The 17,665-nt window shown below is 40.2% G+C and overlaps 1 protein-coding gene across 3 annotated transcripts in view; it reads right to left on the reverse strand.

Annotated features, from left to right (window-relative positions):
- Positions 1-3,539: 3,539 nt before the first annotated feature.
- The window catches only part of LOC106962521 (neprilysin-like), a 17,763-nt gene continuing 3,637 nt past the window's right edge, over positions 3,540-17,665 (reverse strand). Inside the window, exons 1-4 of one of the 3 annotated variants that reach the window (XM_015056978.1) lie at positions 13,855-14,554; positions 8,087-8,263; positions 6,971-7,006; positions 3,540-4,018 (exon numbers count right to left, since the gene is read on the reverse strand). In XM_015056978.1, coding sequence (XP_014912464.1) covers positions 3,831-4,018; positions 6,971-7,006; positions 8,087-8,263; positions 13,855-13,897 — 444 coding nt within the window. In that variant the 5' untranslated portion in view covers positions 13,898-14,554 and the 3' untranslated portion in view covers positions 3,540-3,830. Of the gene's footprint in view, positions 4,019-6,970; positions 7,007-8,086; positions 8,264-10,457; positions 10,697-13,854; positions 14,555-17,665 lie in introns of those variants that run through there. The other 2 variants (XM_015056980.1, XM_015056979.1) reach the window with 2 other exon arrangements.

Below are 17,665 nucleotides of genomic sequence, written 5' to 3' on the forward strand. Positions count from 1 at the left end.
CCTCTTTTTTTATACAGTTTTTGCATACAGGATGAGGTGGTTTTTGCTGTATTGAAATTGGTGTTTTTATTAACAAACCTGCAATGGAAACACTTTTTGTATCACGAGTCATGTGATCAACAACCGGCTGTTACTACTGGAGCAAAAGCAAAGAAGACAGGAAGGGACGGGAGGAGGACGATGCAGCATGTGTGTTTTTTTTTTTTTAATGACTTGTTGCTTGAACAAACAATCCTGTGGGATTTTAATCGTTTCTTGTATAACTGCAAAACTGTTTTTCCAACATTAGCGGAATATCAAAGTTTGCAAAAAGTCAAAACGCAGAGACTGAACGCCATTCCCAACACGCAACCGAAGGAAATTGAGTGGCGGTAACGTCATGCTGTGGGCGGAGCTTATTAGCAGAAAACTTGAGAAACTGTTAGCCGTTTATGGGAAGACAGTCAGGCTGTAACGATTCCTCGAATGAGTCGAGTACCTGGATTTTTAAAATTCCCACGAGGAAAAAGCGTCTGCCTCAAACCTTCGTCAAGTTATGCTTTATTATTTAGCACACAGCTTTCCGGACGGATCGTTATTTGTGTTGGGCAGCGCGCTCACTTCTCACTTCCACCTATGAGTTGTTGCAAAGGGCCAGCGGAATAATGGCAAATTTTCTTGGGGTTTTTAATCGTTTTTTTGGATGGAGAAGGAACAAATAAACTTTTGTAAACTGATTGGTGCAATGAATGAAGTATGTCTTCCTGGAACAAAGAGTGCTGCAACTCAGAAAGAGACGGATTTTCTTTCCAGAGAACTCGAATCGTAAGATTCGATAGAGTACTTATTACTAAAATATTTGTTAACAGCCATAGAAGACAGATTCAGCTAACCTGGAAAACCATTAAAAGGTTTGCAAACATTCACCTTCCAGCCAAGCAATGACACTGAACACATAGCAAGAGCTCAAAGGGACTCATGAGTTAGAATGACCTAGTCAAAGTCAAAAATCCAAGTTAAACTGATATTCGCAGTTGCTCTCCATCCAAACTTAGCAAGCTGCTGTTATTTAGCAAAGAAAAAGAACGCGATCCTCCAGACGTCCAAAACTAACGCCATGCAACTGTAATCGCACTGAGGGGCGGTTCCACAAAAGTTACTCACTAAAGTGAAAATGATTACAAATGCAGGTCAGACTTTGACAGCTGTGTCCCTTTTCTTTTACCGTGCAATAAAGCTATACTTTATGTTGGTCTGTCGTATAAAATCCCATTAAACCATAGTTAGGAGATTACAGAATGTGGGAAAAGTTCAAGGGTTATGTTTCTGCAAGATTCTGCAGGTGTGGCAAAACGTTTTCTGAACCGCGAGCAAAAGTCTTGCTTTAACAACTCTGTTGTGAAGGAGTCTCGGGTTGAATTCCTGGTGCGGTGCCAGAAATATTGCAGCACTCGTCAATAAAGTCCCAAAACTCTAAATCCCAGCTCCACATTTCTACCATCTTCCAATTTTCTGCACCCAAGAAATACTCAGAAGGTTAACGGCAGAACGAGCACATTTAAAAACCTCTTACATTGATTTTACTTTTATCCACCATCATGAAAGGAAAGAAAAGAGAAAAAAAAACACTCAATGCTGGCACAAATTATTTCATTAAGCAGTTATTGTCAACACCCTAAATGGCTTTTCTTAGCCCTGAAGCTTCACTTAGTCCTCATAATGCACACACACAAAAAAAAAGTACTGCCAGTTAATCTGAACATTCATGGCACATGAGGAGTTTCTGTTCATGGAGGCTTTGTCCTCCATAAAGCTTTAGTGTCTTCAGCTGAGCACTCGAGCGGCCTTCTCGCAGACGGTCCTGGGTGAAATACGGACCTCACACAAACGCATACACCCATAAATCCCCAAAGCACACAAACGCAGCCGCCGAGTAATGTGACCCTCTGTATATCACAAGAACCAACAAGGCTCTAATGCTCACTAAGAGAAGAAAGCAAAGAGAAACACTTGAGTCTCATACAAAAAAAAAAAAGATTCTTCCCCCTATATTATATATATAAAAAACTGCCTAAACTCCATGTAGACATGCACGCTCACTTGTTTCCCCAACTCAGCTTTCTGCTGGCTGAGTCCCACATAGAAGTGAAGCCAGACTCCTACAGCATTTGAGATGTCTATAGAGCTGCAGTCCCTCAAGGACAGCTCTCTAAAAATCTGATTTCTAAGCAACTAAAAATAAATAAATAAAAAAAAAGCTGTTCAACACCTTCACAAAGCTAGCCTGAAAAAAGAAAGGAAGAAAAAAAAGGTAAATGTAAAAATCCACTTTTTGAGCTTCATATGTTACTCCATCAAAAACAGAGTTGCTTTGATTCATTCATGTTTGAATATCCTTGAATCCCTGTTGGCAGCCACTAAGGGGTGCCTAGACCTAAATGCATGCTCATAAAATGCACCGCCCATTTCCCCTCGGAGCACCCCCTCCCCCACACCCTCTCCACTCGGCTCCTTCAGACTAGCAGCAGCAGCGACTAGCAAACACCTGGTGGGACTGCACGAATCTACCGAGTTCAACGCTCCTAAGAACGGCTGTATACGGCATTATTGGGCGGCATGGAGAAGCATTGTTGGGATGACGTGTCGGAAAGGGTGGGAGGTTCTTAAAGAGACAGAGGTCAATTTCAGTGCATCAGATATGATAATGATGCAAAGGAAAACTTGTCTTCCTTTGCATATAAAGTGTTATAAAATGGTACAATGTGACTGGGAAACACACAACACCTTACTTTAACATTTAGATTCATAAACACAGTGCTATGCCATATTTCAAGAGGTTTTTTTTTTTGTTGATTTTGCAAATTTTGGCTTGCAGCAACTAAAGCTCAAAGTGTACGTTCTAGGAAATGCAGGTATTCCAGCCTGCAGTCCATACCGTAAAGTATTTGCACTTGGTGCTTCGTCGGAGGCTCCTTTTGCAAAAGTTACAATGCAACATGACATAAAGGTGACCATCGCGTGTAGTGAGAGGTTATGGAAGCCCAGCTCGCTTTAATTGTAGCCTTAAACTTCTCTGCATTGTTGGATCTGCTTCCTCTGTCATTTTCTTGACAATAGAGCAAAAAAATTCTGACTCCACCACCCAAAAAAAAAAAAGTAGAAACTTTTCAGTCTGTGGAAATTTGCACTTGATCTTAAGCAATTTGGATTCCATGCCTCTCCACTCTTCCTCCAAACATTTGTGACTTCTGCTCGGCTGCAGTGAACACCTTGCGAATATCCCCTGAACTCTAAAACAGGTTCTGCCTCACAATCAAGCAACGGGTCTCAACCTCCAGTCCTCAGGGGGACGTCGTCCTGTATCATACAGCGGCTTTTTGCTTCAAAACACAAGAATCTAGTTATTAGCAGGAACTTTTTCTGTGTTGAGGGGGAAAAAAAGAAAAAAGTTATTTGCCAAGCATATTCAGGTGTGGTGGACCAGGGCCATGTGAAAATCAGCTGTTGAGGAGTTTGATCTCGCTTTCTTAAAGCTACGGTTGCAAGCATCCTTGTGCGCCTTTTTTTGTTCTTCCATCTAACTTTATTACGCTCGAGTACATCACTCTACAAGCAGCGTGCTTCTTAGTGGCTTCTTTGGTGAACGACTGTCGATGCAGAAGCACTCTTCCCCCACGATTGTGTAGGTCACAAAACTCACAAAGAGAATAATGCTTCAGATATACCTCTCTTAATGAAGCCGAGTTTTACATGGGTTATTTCCTAACTCCTAATCGTCAACAACAACAACAACAACAAAAAAAAGCCTCAGTGAAAACCTTTTCAAATACCGTCACCAAGTTGTTTTTATCTCAATCAATCCATGCTGGTTCCAGACCTTTGAGGATGACCTCCAAGTCGTCCCGTAATATGTCGAACGTGCTGTATCTGGAGCTGGTCTCTGGGATGATGTTCTTTTTCAGCCATCCTCCACAGGCGTATTGATAGAAGTTGTCACAAGGATCCACCGTAGCATCCATGTTCTCAATGAGGCGAGACGCTGCGGGAAATCGAGAAGGCCAGCTTTAGGTTTATTGGGAGGGGGGAAAGAACGTCCTAAACAAGTATGAAATAGTTGAGCTGCAAGAAGCCCTGTCAAATTATGCAGATGAAATGCAGTTTAGTTCTGCTAGGGAGACTGTCAGGACTGTAATAAAATTTACAAAGAGAGAGCACTGGAAAGCAGGGAAATAAATTAGTGAACAACAAAGCAGCAGCAAAGACAGAAGAACATAATGAAGGTCTAGCTGATGAGAAAGAAACCTGAGAGTTGACAAGAGTAGCCATGCTTAATTTAATACAGGTGTGTGGCAAGATGTAGGTGTTCCAGACAATTGGCCTTTCAAAATAAAACAGGAAGTCTCCTCAATTAAGACAGTGAAAATCAAAAACTCCAAATTAAAACTCCTCACACGGGGAAAAAAAAAATGAATCGGTCCAACATCACAGGTCGAAACAAGTTCAACTTTTAATTAGGTCTTTTTCAACAGCTACCTACAGCCACCTGATTAAAGATGCTTCAATGTCACTAATTAATACTCTGGCATTCTGGGAAATATGTTTAGTCATCTTACACCAAAGTGTTCAAAGAGAAGATTAGCTCAGAACCTGTTGAAGGATGAAGGCTGCAGCTGATCAGCCGAATGCTGGAAACAGGAAAGCAGCTAAAACGCTCTGGTTAGAGAGATCTAATCCTCCTACAGAGCTAAAGGGCCAAAATGCTCACTTCAGATACAAACAAAACTTAATGTGTTTATTCCTCACTGAAAAGTGAGGTGGAATTGTTTAAGTTGGGGATAAACTGCTCAAATAATTTACTGAGGTTGTTTTGATTATTTTCACCGATTTAAATAAATAAAATATGCAGTGAGCACCCAGTAGCTTGCACCGAGTCAGACTACTTTTTTGCAAAGCTTGTTGCAAGGCAAGAGCTCTTTAGTAAAGCCGAGTCGTAGGTCTCATCATGCAAGTGGAAACGAAACTGTTCACATGTTTAACTAGAGAAATTGGGAAATATTTTCTTTTGTGGAGCACCTGCTTATAAAGCTTTGTAAGTTTGTCAAAAATATTTTCTGCCAAGAAATAATTGACAGGACCACAAAGAAATAAATTTAAATGGTTTTTTTCCTCCCCCCCTTCCCCTCTCCCCCCACTTTCCATTTAGGTACCGTTCCCAGACAAGTAAAATCTTAACATTAGCAGAGATTTGCAAAGATAAAACAGCATAGCGCCGGTAATTGGGTTTTGTTCAGGCACCAGCAGTAAAAATTTTTTCGTTTTTTTTTTTTTTTTTTTTTGGTTTTCCCAAGCAGCAATTAAATTACAGACGGCTGCTCACTCGGAGATCCCTTGTGACAAGGCTGTCTATCAAATCTGACTGAATTGGGACACCGACTCTGCAGAAATGCTGCCGAAATAAATTGGCATCTGTTGCTGAAAACTGGCACCAAAGATGTTCATCTCTTACTTATCGCTGTGGTTTTCATTTCCCTACCAAACACATTGTTCTCCCGCGCACAATGCGTGTCTGAGGAGGAGACACGGTGATGAAGCACTCCGTCGTCGTGGATACGATTGAAGGAAGCATAGGACGTGCCGCTTTATCAAATGAAATGCTGGGATAATGGCTGATATCGGCTACATTTGCACCAGTTGGACTGTGAGGATAAGAGGAAAAATATATATTTGACAAAGTTTCCCTTCTGCTCTGTTATGCAACGAAAGCCATAAGCTCTTCCCCTTCACCAGACACTATGTATATTTTATGTACATCTTTAAACATTTCTGACTTTTACCGAGCCTTTCCAATGGTTTTTGAACCATTGGTTTTCTGCTGGCTGACCCTCAGATCAAACATTTAGCAGGAAATTCTCTTTAATGATTTTCTGCCCGTCACAAAGTTATCCAGAGACTTACCACCATGTTTGGTTGATGAATTGGTGTTTACTGTTTTTTTTTGTTTTTTTTTTTGTTTTTTGAAAATGTTGTGCTGCTTTTACAGATGATAGAACAAGACAGACAAGTTCCGCCTTTGCTGCGTCAGTACACAAAATCTAAACTTTGTGGCATGGGGGCCAAAAAAATGTCAAGTTGAAATACACAAAACTTTTAGCGTATTTTCTTTTAAATTCTAAATTTATTTTACCTGCTAAATAAACAATGCTAACTAACAAAAAGACTAAATGAACACTTTCTTTTTCCCAATAAAATAAGCAAAGCAATCGGATTCATTTGACGAGGGAGCAGCAAATCAATGTAGTTGTAAAACAAAGGAAAAAAAAAAAAAGTCTTGCTAGTTTGACAGATGGAAAAAAAAGAAATTGTGTTGTAAATTTTTCAGACTGATCATTTGTTTCTCTAGGTTTATTTTGTGCATTTTCAGCAACAACAGAATGTGGCTTACTTTTGTTGTATTTTGCAAAGTTTATTTAATGGCAAAACGAGTCTGTATCTTAATGTAACGCGCTGGATATTTTTGCTCCCTAATAATATTTAAAGTATTAATCTTTAGCACATTAAATTGAATTTTTTTTGTATTTACCGTAATATTTTTTAAACATGGACCTGCATCCAATTGGTTATCGAGGATACAAATCATTTTAAACATGACATGTTTTTAACTAAATGTTAATAGCAGAAAGATGAATATTTTTGTCTAAACTTAATCTCATTGTGCATTAATTTATAGTTTTTTGAGATATGTCTGTTTCCTATAAGAAAAACTCCTTGGTTGAATGAACATTTCTATATGTAGTAGGACTGACCATATCTGTTTCATTGTGGTTTTGACTGAAAGAGAACATGTCTGAGTCGTAGAGGCCGTTTTCAGTGAGCACGTCTAAAATGCTTCTCCTGCAGGATCACTTCTCCCATGCCGGCTCCCTCTGGGAGAAGTCAAAGCCTTCAGGATGAAACAATAGAGAGAAAAAACAAACGAACACAAGCTGCTTACCTGACTGCGTGCAGTCAGCTGTGGTGCAGATTTCATCTGTAAGAGAACGTAAAACACATTTCCATTACTCGGTGGGTTTTTCAGCACTCAGTGGTGATTATACCTAAATCAGTTCCTTTTTCTGTTCTCTTCTTCTGCATTTCTTTTTATTAATCAATTTGTTGCACACATGTAACGCAAGTGTCGCTTTCTCTCTGTCAGAAATGTGTCAATAGGGTGAAACGCGGATGCACCGACACACCAGCCGATTACAATTTGACCTTTAATGCAGCGCTCTGTGGGTTATATGAGTGAGCGCACATAAAATGAACATAGTTGAGTGTAAATATGGCTACAAGCACAGCCAAGCCGCTCAGTGTTCATTTCCCTGACAAAGCAGCTTACACATTAATAAAGCACAAGACTGAAAAAAAATTAATAACGGCTCAACACGCCCACAAAAGCCAGACGAACTCCATCAGACTTAATTGGATGACCTTTTCTGTCAGGATTCTGCCATCATGACCTGCTGAACTTTGTCAATAATTAATCTATAGATCACCTGCTTGTGATAACTGATACTCAAACCCCATTTAAATGCTTATTTTAAAGCAGACGCATGAAGGCGTGAAAATCTAAGATCTGACAGTGAACTGAAAAATAAAGGGCTTTAGCCAATTTTCCATTTTTCTTAATGCACCATCCTTTTCTTGAAAAAAAATAAATCTTGGAAATGGGCAGTCTTAGAATCAAGCCTACATTTAGAAATTTGACAGTGTTTTTGAGTCATGAAAACCTTTTAAATGGGACCTTTGAACACACATGCATATTTTTCTTCTTTTTTTTAATTCTGTGCCAGAGACTGTATTGAAGCACAGTGGATAAAAGCACACAGAACAAGTGTCTTGTATCTGAGCAAAGGGCAGCTGTTCTGCATGCTCTTTTGTGCTTACCATTAACCATGAAGTGAAACCTAATGAATGTCCCTGACAAATCCTTTTGGCTAGATGATTCACTTGTTTTGCTGACACAGTTCTTGTCATTTGCGTTTGTTAAAGACAAGAAAAAATCCCCCAAAAAAACAAAAAAACAAAAAATGTATCAGTATCAGTGCTAAGCCTCAATTACAACACTCACCAGTCTTCTGGGTGGCAAACAGGATGACGAGGGCAACAATGACGATGAACAGCAGAGAGACGACAGTAATGAGGCCGATTTCCAGAGAGGTCCAATGGGGCTTCTTTGCCGATTTTGGGGTACTGGTCTCCGTCATGCTCAGGTCTCCTCTTTCACCAGCCGGCTGTAACAACTCACCTAAAGGGGAAAAAAAACATTAGTCAATTCATTAACACAGCTGTTCCAGTCTCAGCTTCCTGTCACTCTTACTGAATAAGGTCCTGTTTGCACCAGTTTTCTCTTGAACCATTTGCCATCAGTTTCCAAAAATCCAAAGACGCTCAACAGAAGGGCCTCAATGCCCCCAATAAACACCATGAGACCGTAACTAAATGGCGAGGTCACCATCACTGTGGGAAAACAAAATATGGATGGGAACAAAGACATGCGAGCACAAATTGGGTCTTCAGGGTGGATTTCCACTTGCAGACTGGGTGATATGTGGCCTAACCTCCATTTTGTAATCTCTCCAGAAGCCTTAAAATGCAGTTGCAACATCGACAGTCTCCCAACAGACGAAACGGATTTTTACAACTTTCCTGGTCGTTTGGAGAAAATGAGACAATGGAACGCATTGAGAAACTTCTCGACGGTTTGCATCACTGACCAAGAAAATAAGGGAAATGCAAACTTAGTCTTGGTTGTGTGACTGCGATGATTATAAAATGTTAACTTCCCAGATTTAAAAATGCAATCAATCCAAGAAGGTTATTTCTGACAGGAAACGAGACGGGTGTCTGAAAATATAATCACACTACGTGAAGGGAGTATCGGTTTTATTACACTAAACTCTTTAGACACTTCTCAATAATACATTTTTAAAAAAATCTCCATTTGCATTACAAGCATCAGACATTTCTTAGACTTGCTTACCATTCGTTTACTGGCATTGTAACAATTTATCCTAGATGGTGGGCTCCGGATCTATGAGGATGAAAGTCTACTTGCCATCCACAAATTCTCCATCAGATTACAATCTGAACTTCTACTGGACCAATCATCGCCTCCAGTCAGAATAAAGATGTTGGTGTAACTAAAAGTTTACTTGAATCCCAACTCTATTAAGGGTAAGAATATATTTGGGCTGTGAATCTATTGATGCATAAGACAAATATCTTCCTGGATAACATGATGCAAATTGCAACAATTAGCATAGAATATTCATTTTACAGGAATTTGGAACAATTATCACATCTCTGTTTTCAATAAAATCAAATATGCCACCGTATATATACTGCTCAAAAAAATAAAGGGAACATTTCACTTTAATTTTGTGTGTGGCTCCAAATCCAGGCCTCCATTGGTTAATACATTTGATTTCCATTGATGATTTTTGTGTGATTTTGTTGTCAGCACTTTCAACTTTGTACAGAACAAAGTATTCAATGAGAATATTTCATTCATTCAGATCTAGGATGTGTTATTTGAGTGTTCCCTTTATTTTTTTGATCAGTGTATATTTGTGTCTCAGTCAGTATGTGGAAACTGCGATGTAGTGAAATTGTTCTATTGCACTCAATGGTATACCATGCAAATTTTATACCACTCGGTGCCTGAATAAAAATGAAGTTCTGGTGCATGTTTTCGAAGAGTTGTCAACAGTGACCATCTAAACCAATGCTGAACTTATTTTCTTGGGAGATTTTTTGTGTCGTGTTTTGTTTGCTTGTTTTTTTTCCCCCCAGTGGAAACACTGGAAGCTATTCCAAAACAATGCATTTTAAACCTATCCATATATATATATATTTTTTTTTTTTAAGAAATGCCTTTGTTTCAGCTTGAGATACCGAATTTACCATAAGATTCCTCGTAGACTGCAGGATCCAGACCCTCCCTACTGAAAATGGAGAGTCTGGCTCCACAAAAAAAGGCTCTTCAAACCAATAAAACATGACACCTGGGGGCTCTTGAGGAATCATGATGAGGTGAACCGAGAATGAGTTGGTTTTTATTATAACAAAGTCAATGTCAGCCCATTAGTTCAGAAGCCAAAAAACTAAATGGGAGATTATTGAGATTTAGATAGGATTAAAAAGACATCCATAACTAATGCAACTTGAATGCTAAATCTAGGTTGTTGGGTTTTTTTTGCCCGTGTTATTTAAATATCCAAGTCTGTTATCAACATTTGATTTGATCAACTGCTTTCCTAACAAGAAACAAATACAGGAGAACATGTTTAACAGTTCAAAAGTGGACGCTTTTTCAAAGCCCGCCTTTGTTTTGACAGACAAAAATGTGGAAAGTCGAGATGAAGGACGAGCTGCAGTCATCATAAAAAGGACAAAAAGAGGAAAATAGAGCAAGAGGTGAGAACAGCTGAAGTTCTTACCCTCGCGGCTCTGCACTCCAGATCAAGAAACGGCAGGAGAAAGAGAGAAGGAGGGAAAAAATAAAAATAATAAGAAGCAGCAGACAAAAAAAGCCAGACTCTTCCACTGCTCCTTACAGTCAAGTGTTGTTTTCCTCTCAGGGGCCAGGAGAGAACTTAAAGTTCATGCAACAAGCACTTAAGTCTATCTGTGAAGGTCTGAAGGCAATTAATCCTTAATCCCTTAACAGCGCCTCATGAACCCGTGCACACAAACACGCATCCACAGCGCCATGCTCCGCCGCACTTTTTTACAAGCCAGTGCCATGAGGTGTCTGCGCAGATGGGTGGGTCTCAGTGTGAGCAGCCCAAGATGAGAACATCGCATGACCAAAGTCTCTTTTGCTCCCTCTGAAGGAACAGGCCCATCATTTAAGGCGCTCACGTACATTTATTACTGGAAAATATTTTCCTGCTGAGTGTCAAATTGCCCATCATTCCTCTGCATGACAAAACAATACACCGACGTAAAGTAAACTTCCCTGATTATGGTCATTATCCAACCACATTATCGCGCACGGTGACTTTTTTCTTCCCCCCCCCCGGGGCTCTGAAAGCACCCGTGATGACATCACCGCAGGTCACGAGATTTAGTACAGGGAGAGTGATGACTGAATGCAACTTTACAAACATAAGGTGAGGAAATGAAGTAGGACATATTGGAGAGATAAAAAAAAATAAAAAAAAACACACACACACAGTGATAAGACAGTGGGAGGACACAAGTTGACTTCCCGTCAGCTCTTCTGTGTCTGCAGGAGAGGGCAGGAAAAAAAACACACAAAAAAAAAAAACAATCCCAGATTTCAGTGACAGCGATCCCACAGCTCTAATAAAACTACGTGCATGTCAGCACTGGAGACTATACATGATCTTTACTCCCTCCAGTTCTGACACTGCCAAACAACTGAATGTCAATGGGGTTTATTAAAAAGGGAGAAGTGGCTAGGTTACACTCACTGGGCAGACCTGGCTTTTCAAGTCAGTGAAACTCATGCTACACATTGCAAAGCAATAAAACAGTCAGTTTTTTTGTTTTTTTTATTTCGCTTCATGACCTCATTGTTGTCATTGGATGAAACATGCCTTTACAACTTCTTCGCTCTGTGTACAGTGGAGTAAAAAAAAAAAAAAAAAGTATTTGTACTCTTAAAGGTTTCTTAGGCTGACACTGGATGGTTTCTGCTTAATGAGACGCTGCGGCGTTTTAAAAGGATCCAAGTCCAGATTTTGACTAGTTCAGTTCAAGCCCTTTGCTTCCTTCAAGGCGGTGGAGTTGCTAGTGATTTTCCGATCATTATTCTGGTGCAGAATTCAAGTGCTTTAAGCTTAAGGCCTTTAAACCAATGCTCAGACAATCTCCTTCAGGATTTTTTGAAGGAGGGAAGAAATTATGATTTCGTTCATTTCTTCCATTGTGTACCTGTTAATCAACCATCTTGTGGTGAGGTACTTAAATCATAGCATGTCAATTTTTTTTTTTTCCCCCCTTTTCTTTTTTTGGACCAGTTGAGTTTTATATGACGGATTGTGACCCCTTGATGAAACCAACTCTGTTGGTGACCTCGTGCTGATTGGATCATTTCTACTGAAATCATCTAACCAAATTTCCTTAGAGTAGGCGAAGCACACAATATAGAAAATTACTTCAAATCACCAGTCATAAAGAAAGGTACAAAATGTCCCAGAGGCAGGTAAGAATTGGTGCACGGGCAGAACGAAATGACCCGAGGCAAAAAACAACTTTTTTTTTTTTTAAATAAAGAAGTGACCCAAATTGGAGCAGTAGGAGGTAGCAAATTATAACCAGCACCTTCTCGCGGTTATTCTGGTACTGATGTACACGGTAGACATCGTCCGTCTGTCAAATCCATATTTATCAGAGAAAAGTCTGAAAAGACTGAGTGAATCCAGGAAGCCATGCTGGAGTCTGTGGTGAGCCTCACAAATATCACTGGGTCACCTTGGAACTGACCTCTTGATCGCCTAGTATGTTGCCTATAATGTTGCAAAGTTTTTGAAAAGCAAGCGTAGCAACCTGCAACCTTTCCAGTTAAGGGGCGAATCAAAACTAAGGACAAAAATTGCTTATTGTCAACTTACCGTCAACTATTGTATCTTGTTCATACCTGATGCTTCTTTAGGGATCAGAAACTGTCCCACTCAAAGTAAAGCTTCTGTTGTGCAACCTTTTAAGGTATTTATACAGCACATTTTCAGAAATTCAAAGTGCTTTACATTAATTAGAAGGAAATGCAACAAAAAACCAAAGGAAAGGGCAAAAGAAAAAAAGTATAACCCCATGTTTAAGAATAAGTAGCCCCTGATTTATAAATTAATAGGAGTTTCTCTGGATTCCAAGTTTGTTCCAAGTCCTGCTTTGAGTTTTACCATCATATAAGTGCATATCAATGATGTCTACGGATTTTTACTGCACTAGACAGAGAGAAAGGAGTATCTATGACTTTAAACTCAGAACTTGCAGTGTCCAGGTAAAGTCTGCACCTCTTTTTTTTTTAACTGTAGCTCTTTCAAACGAGGTTTGGCGTTTCATGACGGCTTCCGAAAAGGCAAGACTTAAAACTCTTGTTCTCCGCCACGTTCTCCGTCTCTCCGATATGATCCAGCTGAAACATTAACAGCCGTAGACCTCACAAACTACTTTGAAATTAAACCTATCATTCAGTAAGACATGACGCCAAACGTGTCTGCAAATCTGCAGGGCGAAGCCACTTTACTGCAAACTGCATGTGACTCCCTGAACACATGGTGCACCTAAATGAGTATCAGTAGAAACGTGGCCTACTTTGCATGAAGGTATAGCATAAAAAAAGAAAGAAAAGAAAAGAAAAGAAAGGAGTTCTCAGCTCAGGGCCTTTGGCTCCAAAAACAAAATCACTTCTGAGAGAAGAGACATGATGCCCAGAGGTGATGTGATCTAGATAAGTACACCTCCTAAATTGCTTTCCTGAATGCGAGTAAAAATAACTTTTAAAGGGATATTGCACCTAATGGTGCAAATAAAGTAATCGGAGAGGATGCACAGCTGGACCAACGCTTTCCAACTGGAGCCAATTTACTAAACTGTCAAAACTCCAGTGATAAAAATATCCAGCATACGCGGCGCGCACACCAAATGCGTGCCAGCGTCTCATCTCCTGTTGCACGTTGTGAACTCCGAGGGGGAGAGGGTGTCATAATCAACTGGTGCACGCTGCCCCGTGTTACCCATAAATAAATGAATAAATAAATAAATAAAAATCTCATCTACGCGCACGCACTCGCACACATGAACACGCCAATCAACGCAGATGGCGCCGCGTCGCGAGTCCGGCTCGGGCTGCATGTGGCGACTTACCAGATATGTCAGGAAATTTTCGGTCGATGATATATATGGGCATCACATCCACTGATCAGATATCCATCAAATCCTCAAAGGGAGCGCAAAGAATGCTGAACAGTCCGCCACTGATGAGCCCTCTGCTTAAAAACCCTGGATTTGCGGCAGACGCGAGCCGTTCACGCCTCCCTCCGCTTCTTCTTCTTCTCCTCCTCCTCCTCCTTCTACCTTCAGCTCTTTGTTCTAGAAGTGCATATTCAGACGGACGCGAACACGGATCCCCTTTCCACAAGTACCAAAGCCGCACCGTGCATCTATCTACCCAGAGAGGATCGCTGACGGAGAATGATCCATCAGCAGCGTGGCGCAGCGCAGCCGCTCAAGTGTGAGATCCACACACACACGGGTGGAGAGGAAGAGGGGTCCCATATTCATAAAGCCCGTGACGGACAGCTTAGGCAAAGTGTAAAGGTTTCCGAAGTTCCCTCTGTTCCCTCGGAACCTCGATGTGTCGGTGCGATGCCAGAGAGCGACCCTGTCAAGCGGCTCCGCGGCGATAAGTTGCGCCTTTGTGGTTTCAGGGCGCAGGTTCAGCTCGGCGGCGGGATGGAAAGACGTGCTCCACACTCAGCTACTCTCACACAGAGCTCTAATAGATGAGTTTAGCAACACGGTACCATATAGACTGGCAGTCCTTGCCCTGGGCGAGCCTCTCTGCATCGTCTCTGATCTGCAAGTGCACAAAATTGGTTCGACAAGAATGAGAAAGGAAGACAGACGTTTAGCTATCTTTAAAAGAAAAACAAGAATCTTAAGCTATTTGAATTATTTTTTTTTCCTCTTGCACAAATGTGCTCCACAAAGCACCAAAGCTCTACTTGAAACAGTGCAGAATATGTCAACTCATGTTCAGCTTTCAGGCTTGTATCAAATTAAGGTTTTCTTGTCAAATAATGAAATAATAGAACAGATGCTTTTTAAATCTCAACCTCTGTTCAGCACAGAATAATTGAGTTCAGGTTTGATCAGCTAGCTATGGCTTCAATTTAATTACCGTACTTTATTTCACTACTAAAGGTGATCAAAGTCCAAACTGGCAAAAAGGAATCTAAACATCAGTCGTCGTTTTCTTGTAGGCCAGAATCAGGAGTTGGCCATATTTCCAACACAGAGGGGTGGTGTCCAGACACTATTGGCTAGAAATTGCAAAAAGAGATATTATAAAAAACAAACAAACAAAAAAAAAAACTTGGTGTCTTGTTCTAGAGTGATGAGCAAGTATAGCAGAAGATGTATTTTATGTTCCTTCTGGCCTGCAAACACCCTGGGATCTTACAGAATCCCATAAAGCACGTTGCTGGATAGAGGGATGTTTAGGTTTTTGGATGGATGGATGGATGGATGGATGGATGGATGGATGGATGGAATCACAAGTTCTCTGGTGTGTTTGAAGACATTTGTGTTTCACTGTCAGTCAACCCAATTAAGTGTTTCTCACTAAACGCAGTCGATACCTCTACTGCCACCACTTGACAGCTTTTGATAAGGATTGCATTGTGGGCTTATTAGAGGTTGCATTGTGCAACAGCCTGGGGAGCACAGTTGTCACTGTGCCCTGATATTTGAAACAATAGATAATAAATGATGGCAGCTGCAAATATCCGGATGTTGTAAAGCGCGTGCACCTCAGCCGCTTTGATTTTTTTAAAACCAGGCCTTTCTTTGATATAAAAAAAAACAAAAAACAGCTATTTATCTAATTATTTTTAGCAATAAATGAGCAAAGAATTTCTTTTTGATTACATACCAGCATCTGTGTCTTAACTATGAGATTGTGCTTCAAACTCCTTTAAAGGAAATGACAGAATTTTTAATCCAGATCACCAAATCCACATGCAACATCTGTGTGCATATGATTAGGCTGCTTGAAACCATCAGTTACCTTTTGGCATGTTTTGCATACATTTATAAAGTACAAAAAAAATTGCTCTAGAACAAACATTTTAATTCACTCCAACATAATTTATTTCTTTACATCTGACCTTTTGCTCCCAGCCGGTGAGCAAAGTTCCCAACAGAGTCACGTTCGTGCAAACAGCGAACTCTGCAAACACACAATGAGTTTTTTTTTTTTTTTTCTTTTTTGGTTTAACAGCAAAAGTCGACATCAAACTGAGAAGAAAGCTATTCACTGCGGAGAACAAATGACCCAATTTCCGTTGGAGCGATGGCGTTTGGATGAGACCGCATGATCAGTGAATGATCGTCTGTCATGAATGCGTATTGAGCTTATATTGCTTATATGGGTGGAGGTGTTGGAAGCAGTGAACATTTTTTATAATGCTGTTTAGCTCTTATAAAAAAAACAATCAGAGTACATCAGCCGCAAGAGGGATGTAGACACGGTAGAAGATGATTTATGATCTCTCTCTGTTATGTGCAATTTAGCCAAGTCTCATTGTAAGTCATGAAACAGAAGCAGAACATAAGTTATTATATCCCTAAAAAAATGACATGGAACTTAATTTGTGTTTATTAGCAACTAAGTAAATTAAAGTTTATTTCACAAAGTGTTTCACATTAAAGTAAGTAATTGAAAGTGTAAAAAGTAACCAAAATCGAGGGAAATTGAAAGGGATCACCAAATCAACAGATGTCATTTTCAAGAACAGGGTTTCTATTGGCTAACGCTCCGTCTCCTTCAGGCTTCAGCCCTGTATCCATCAGGCTCTCATTGTAGGACCTTGACGACCTGCTGGTTACATAAGTGCGCAAAAGTCCATTTTTATGTACAGTAAGTTGGTGCTTGTCCGTGTAAAGCCAAATCAAAACCACAATCTTAGAGTGAACGTTCGGCAAAGTTGTTCCTCTTTTTCCACTTCTTTGCAACTGCACTCTCATCAGACACACACACATGCATACATAATGTGTGTGTTTCCCCAGATACAGGGTGGACGGTATCTCATGGGGAAATGCAAATCAAAGTAACAAATGTTTTCAGGTAGAACTTTTTTTTTTTTTACGCATGCACACTTGGTGTCAAAGAACCTACCACCAACTAGTGGCGTGACGAGGGCATTACACCTTTTCGATGTGTACCATCACTGTGTAAAAGATTGTAATTAGAATGTCTTCATGTAAATGTGTTAATAGAAAAGGGGGAAAAAAAAACATTTGTAAACAGGGCCTTAGAATTGTAGCCAATTTTAGTGTGCACACTGCTGTAGACGAAGTAACGGTGATGGTCAACATGCTACTTTAGTTAACCATAGCATTTTAGCTCATTCTGGACATTTTCATGACATGTAGTCAAGACTGAGACAAAGTATATTATGTTGTTTTAAGCTTTTCAGGCTCTGATGCTCAAAACTCGAGACCAACTGCAAAGCTCTCCATCAGAGCTGCAGAGTCAAGTCGGAGTTTACACACACTTTGCCAAGCCCCTTTTAAATGTCTGGAGCTGCTTAGGGCCACATGCACCGCGGTGGCTTTGACATGCTGATCTCTAACAAATGACATCGGATTTCACACTTACCACTCAATCATTTAAAATCTCTTTAGTGTTTACTCAGATGACCAATTTTAAAACTTTTTATTATTTTTAATTTTGAATAATTTAAGTTTTTAAAAAAAAATAGAAGCAAGAATAAGAGAAATGTTTAGTGAAGCAAACACTTTTTTCCACAGCCCTGACTGCTAAGCCTGCTTTGGGCTTCCAAAGTTTGGTGAAGTGATGAGACTGGATGGCAGCTGGAGTTCTGCGCCAAGAGCCAAAAAAAAAAAAAAAAAACACCACAACAACCCCATGGTGTCATCCAATTCTCACCTC

The sequence above is a fragment of the Poecilia latipinna genome, unplaced genomic scaffold (genome assembly GCF_001443285.1).
Source record: "Poecilia latipinna isolate Pla-1442-1.1 unplaced genomic scaffold, P_latipinna-1.0 Scaffold1425, whole genome shotgun sequence".
NCBI lineage: Eukaryota > Metazoa > Chordata > Actinopteri > Cyprinodontiformes > Poeciliidae > Poecilia > Poecilia latipinna.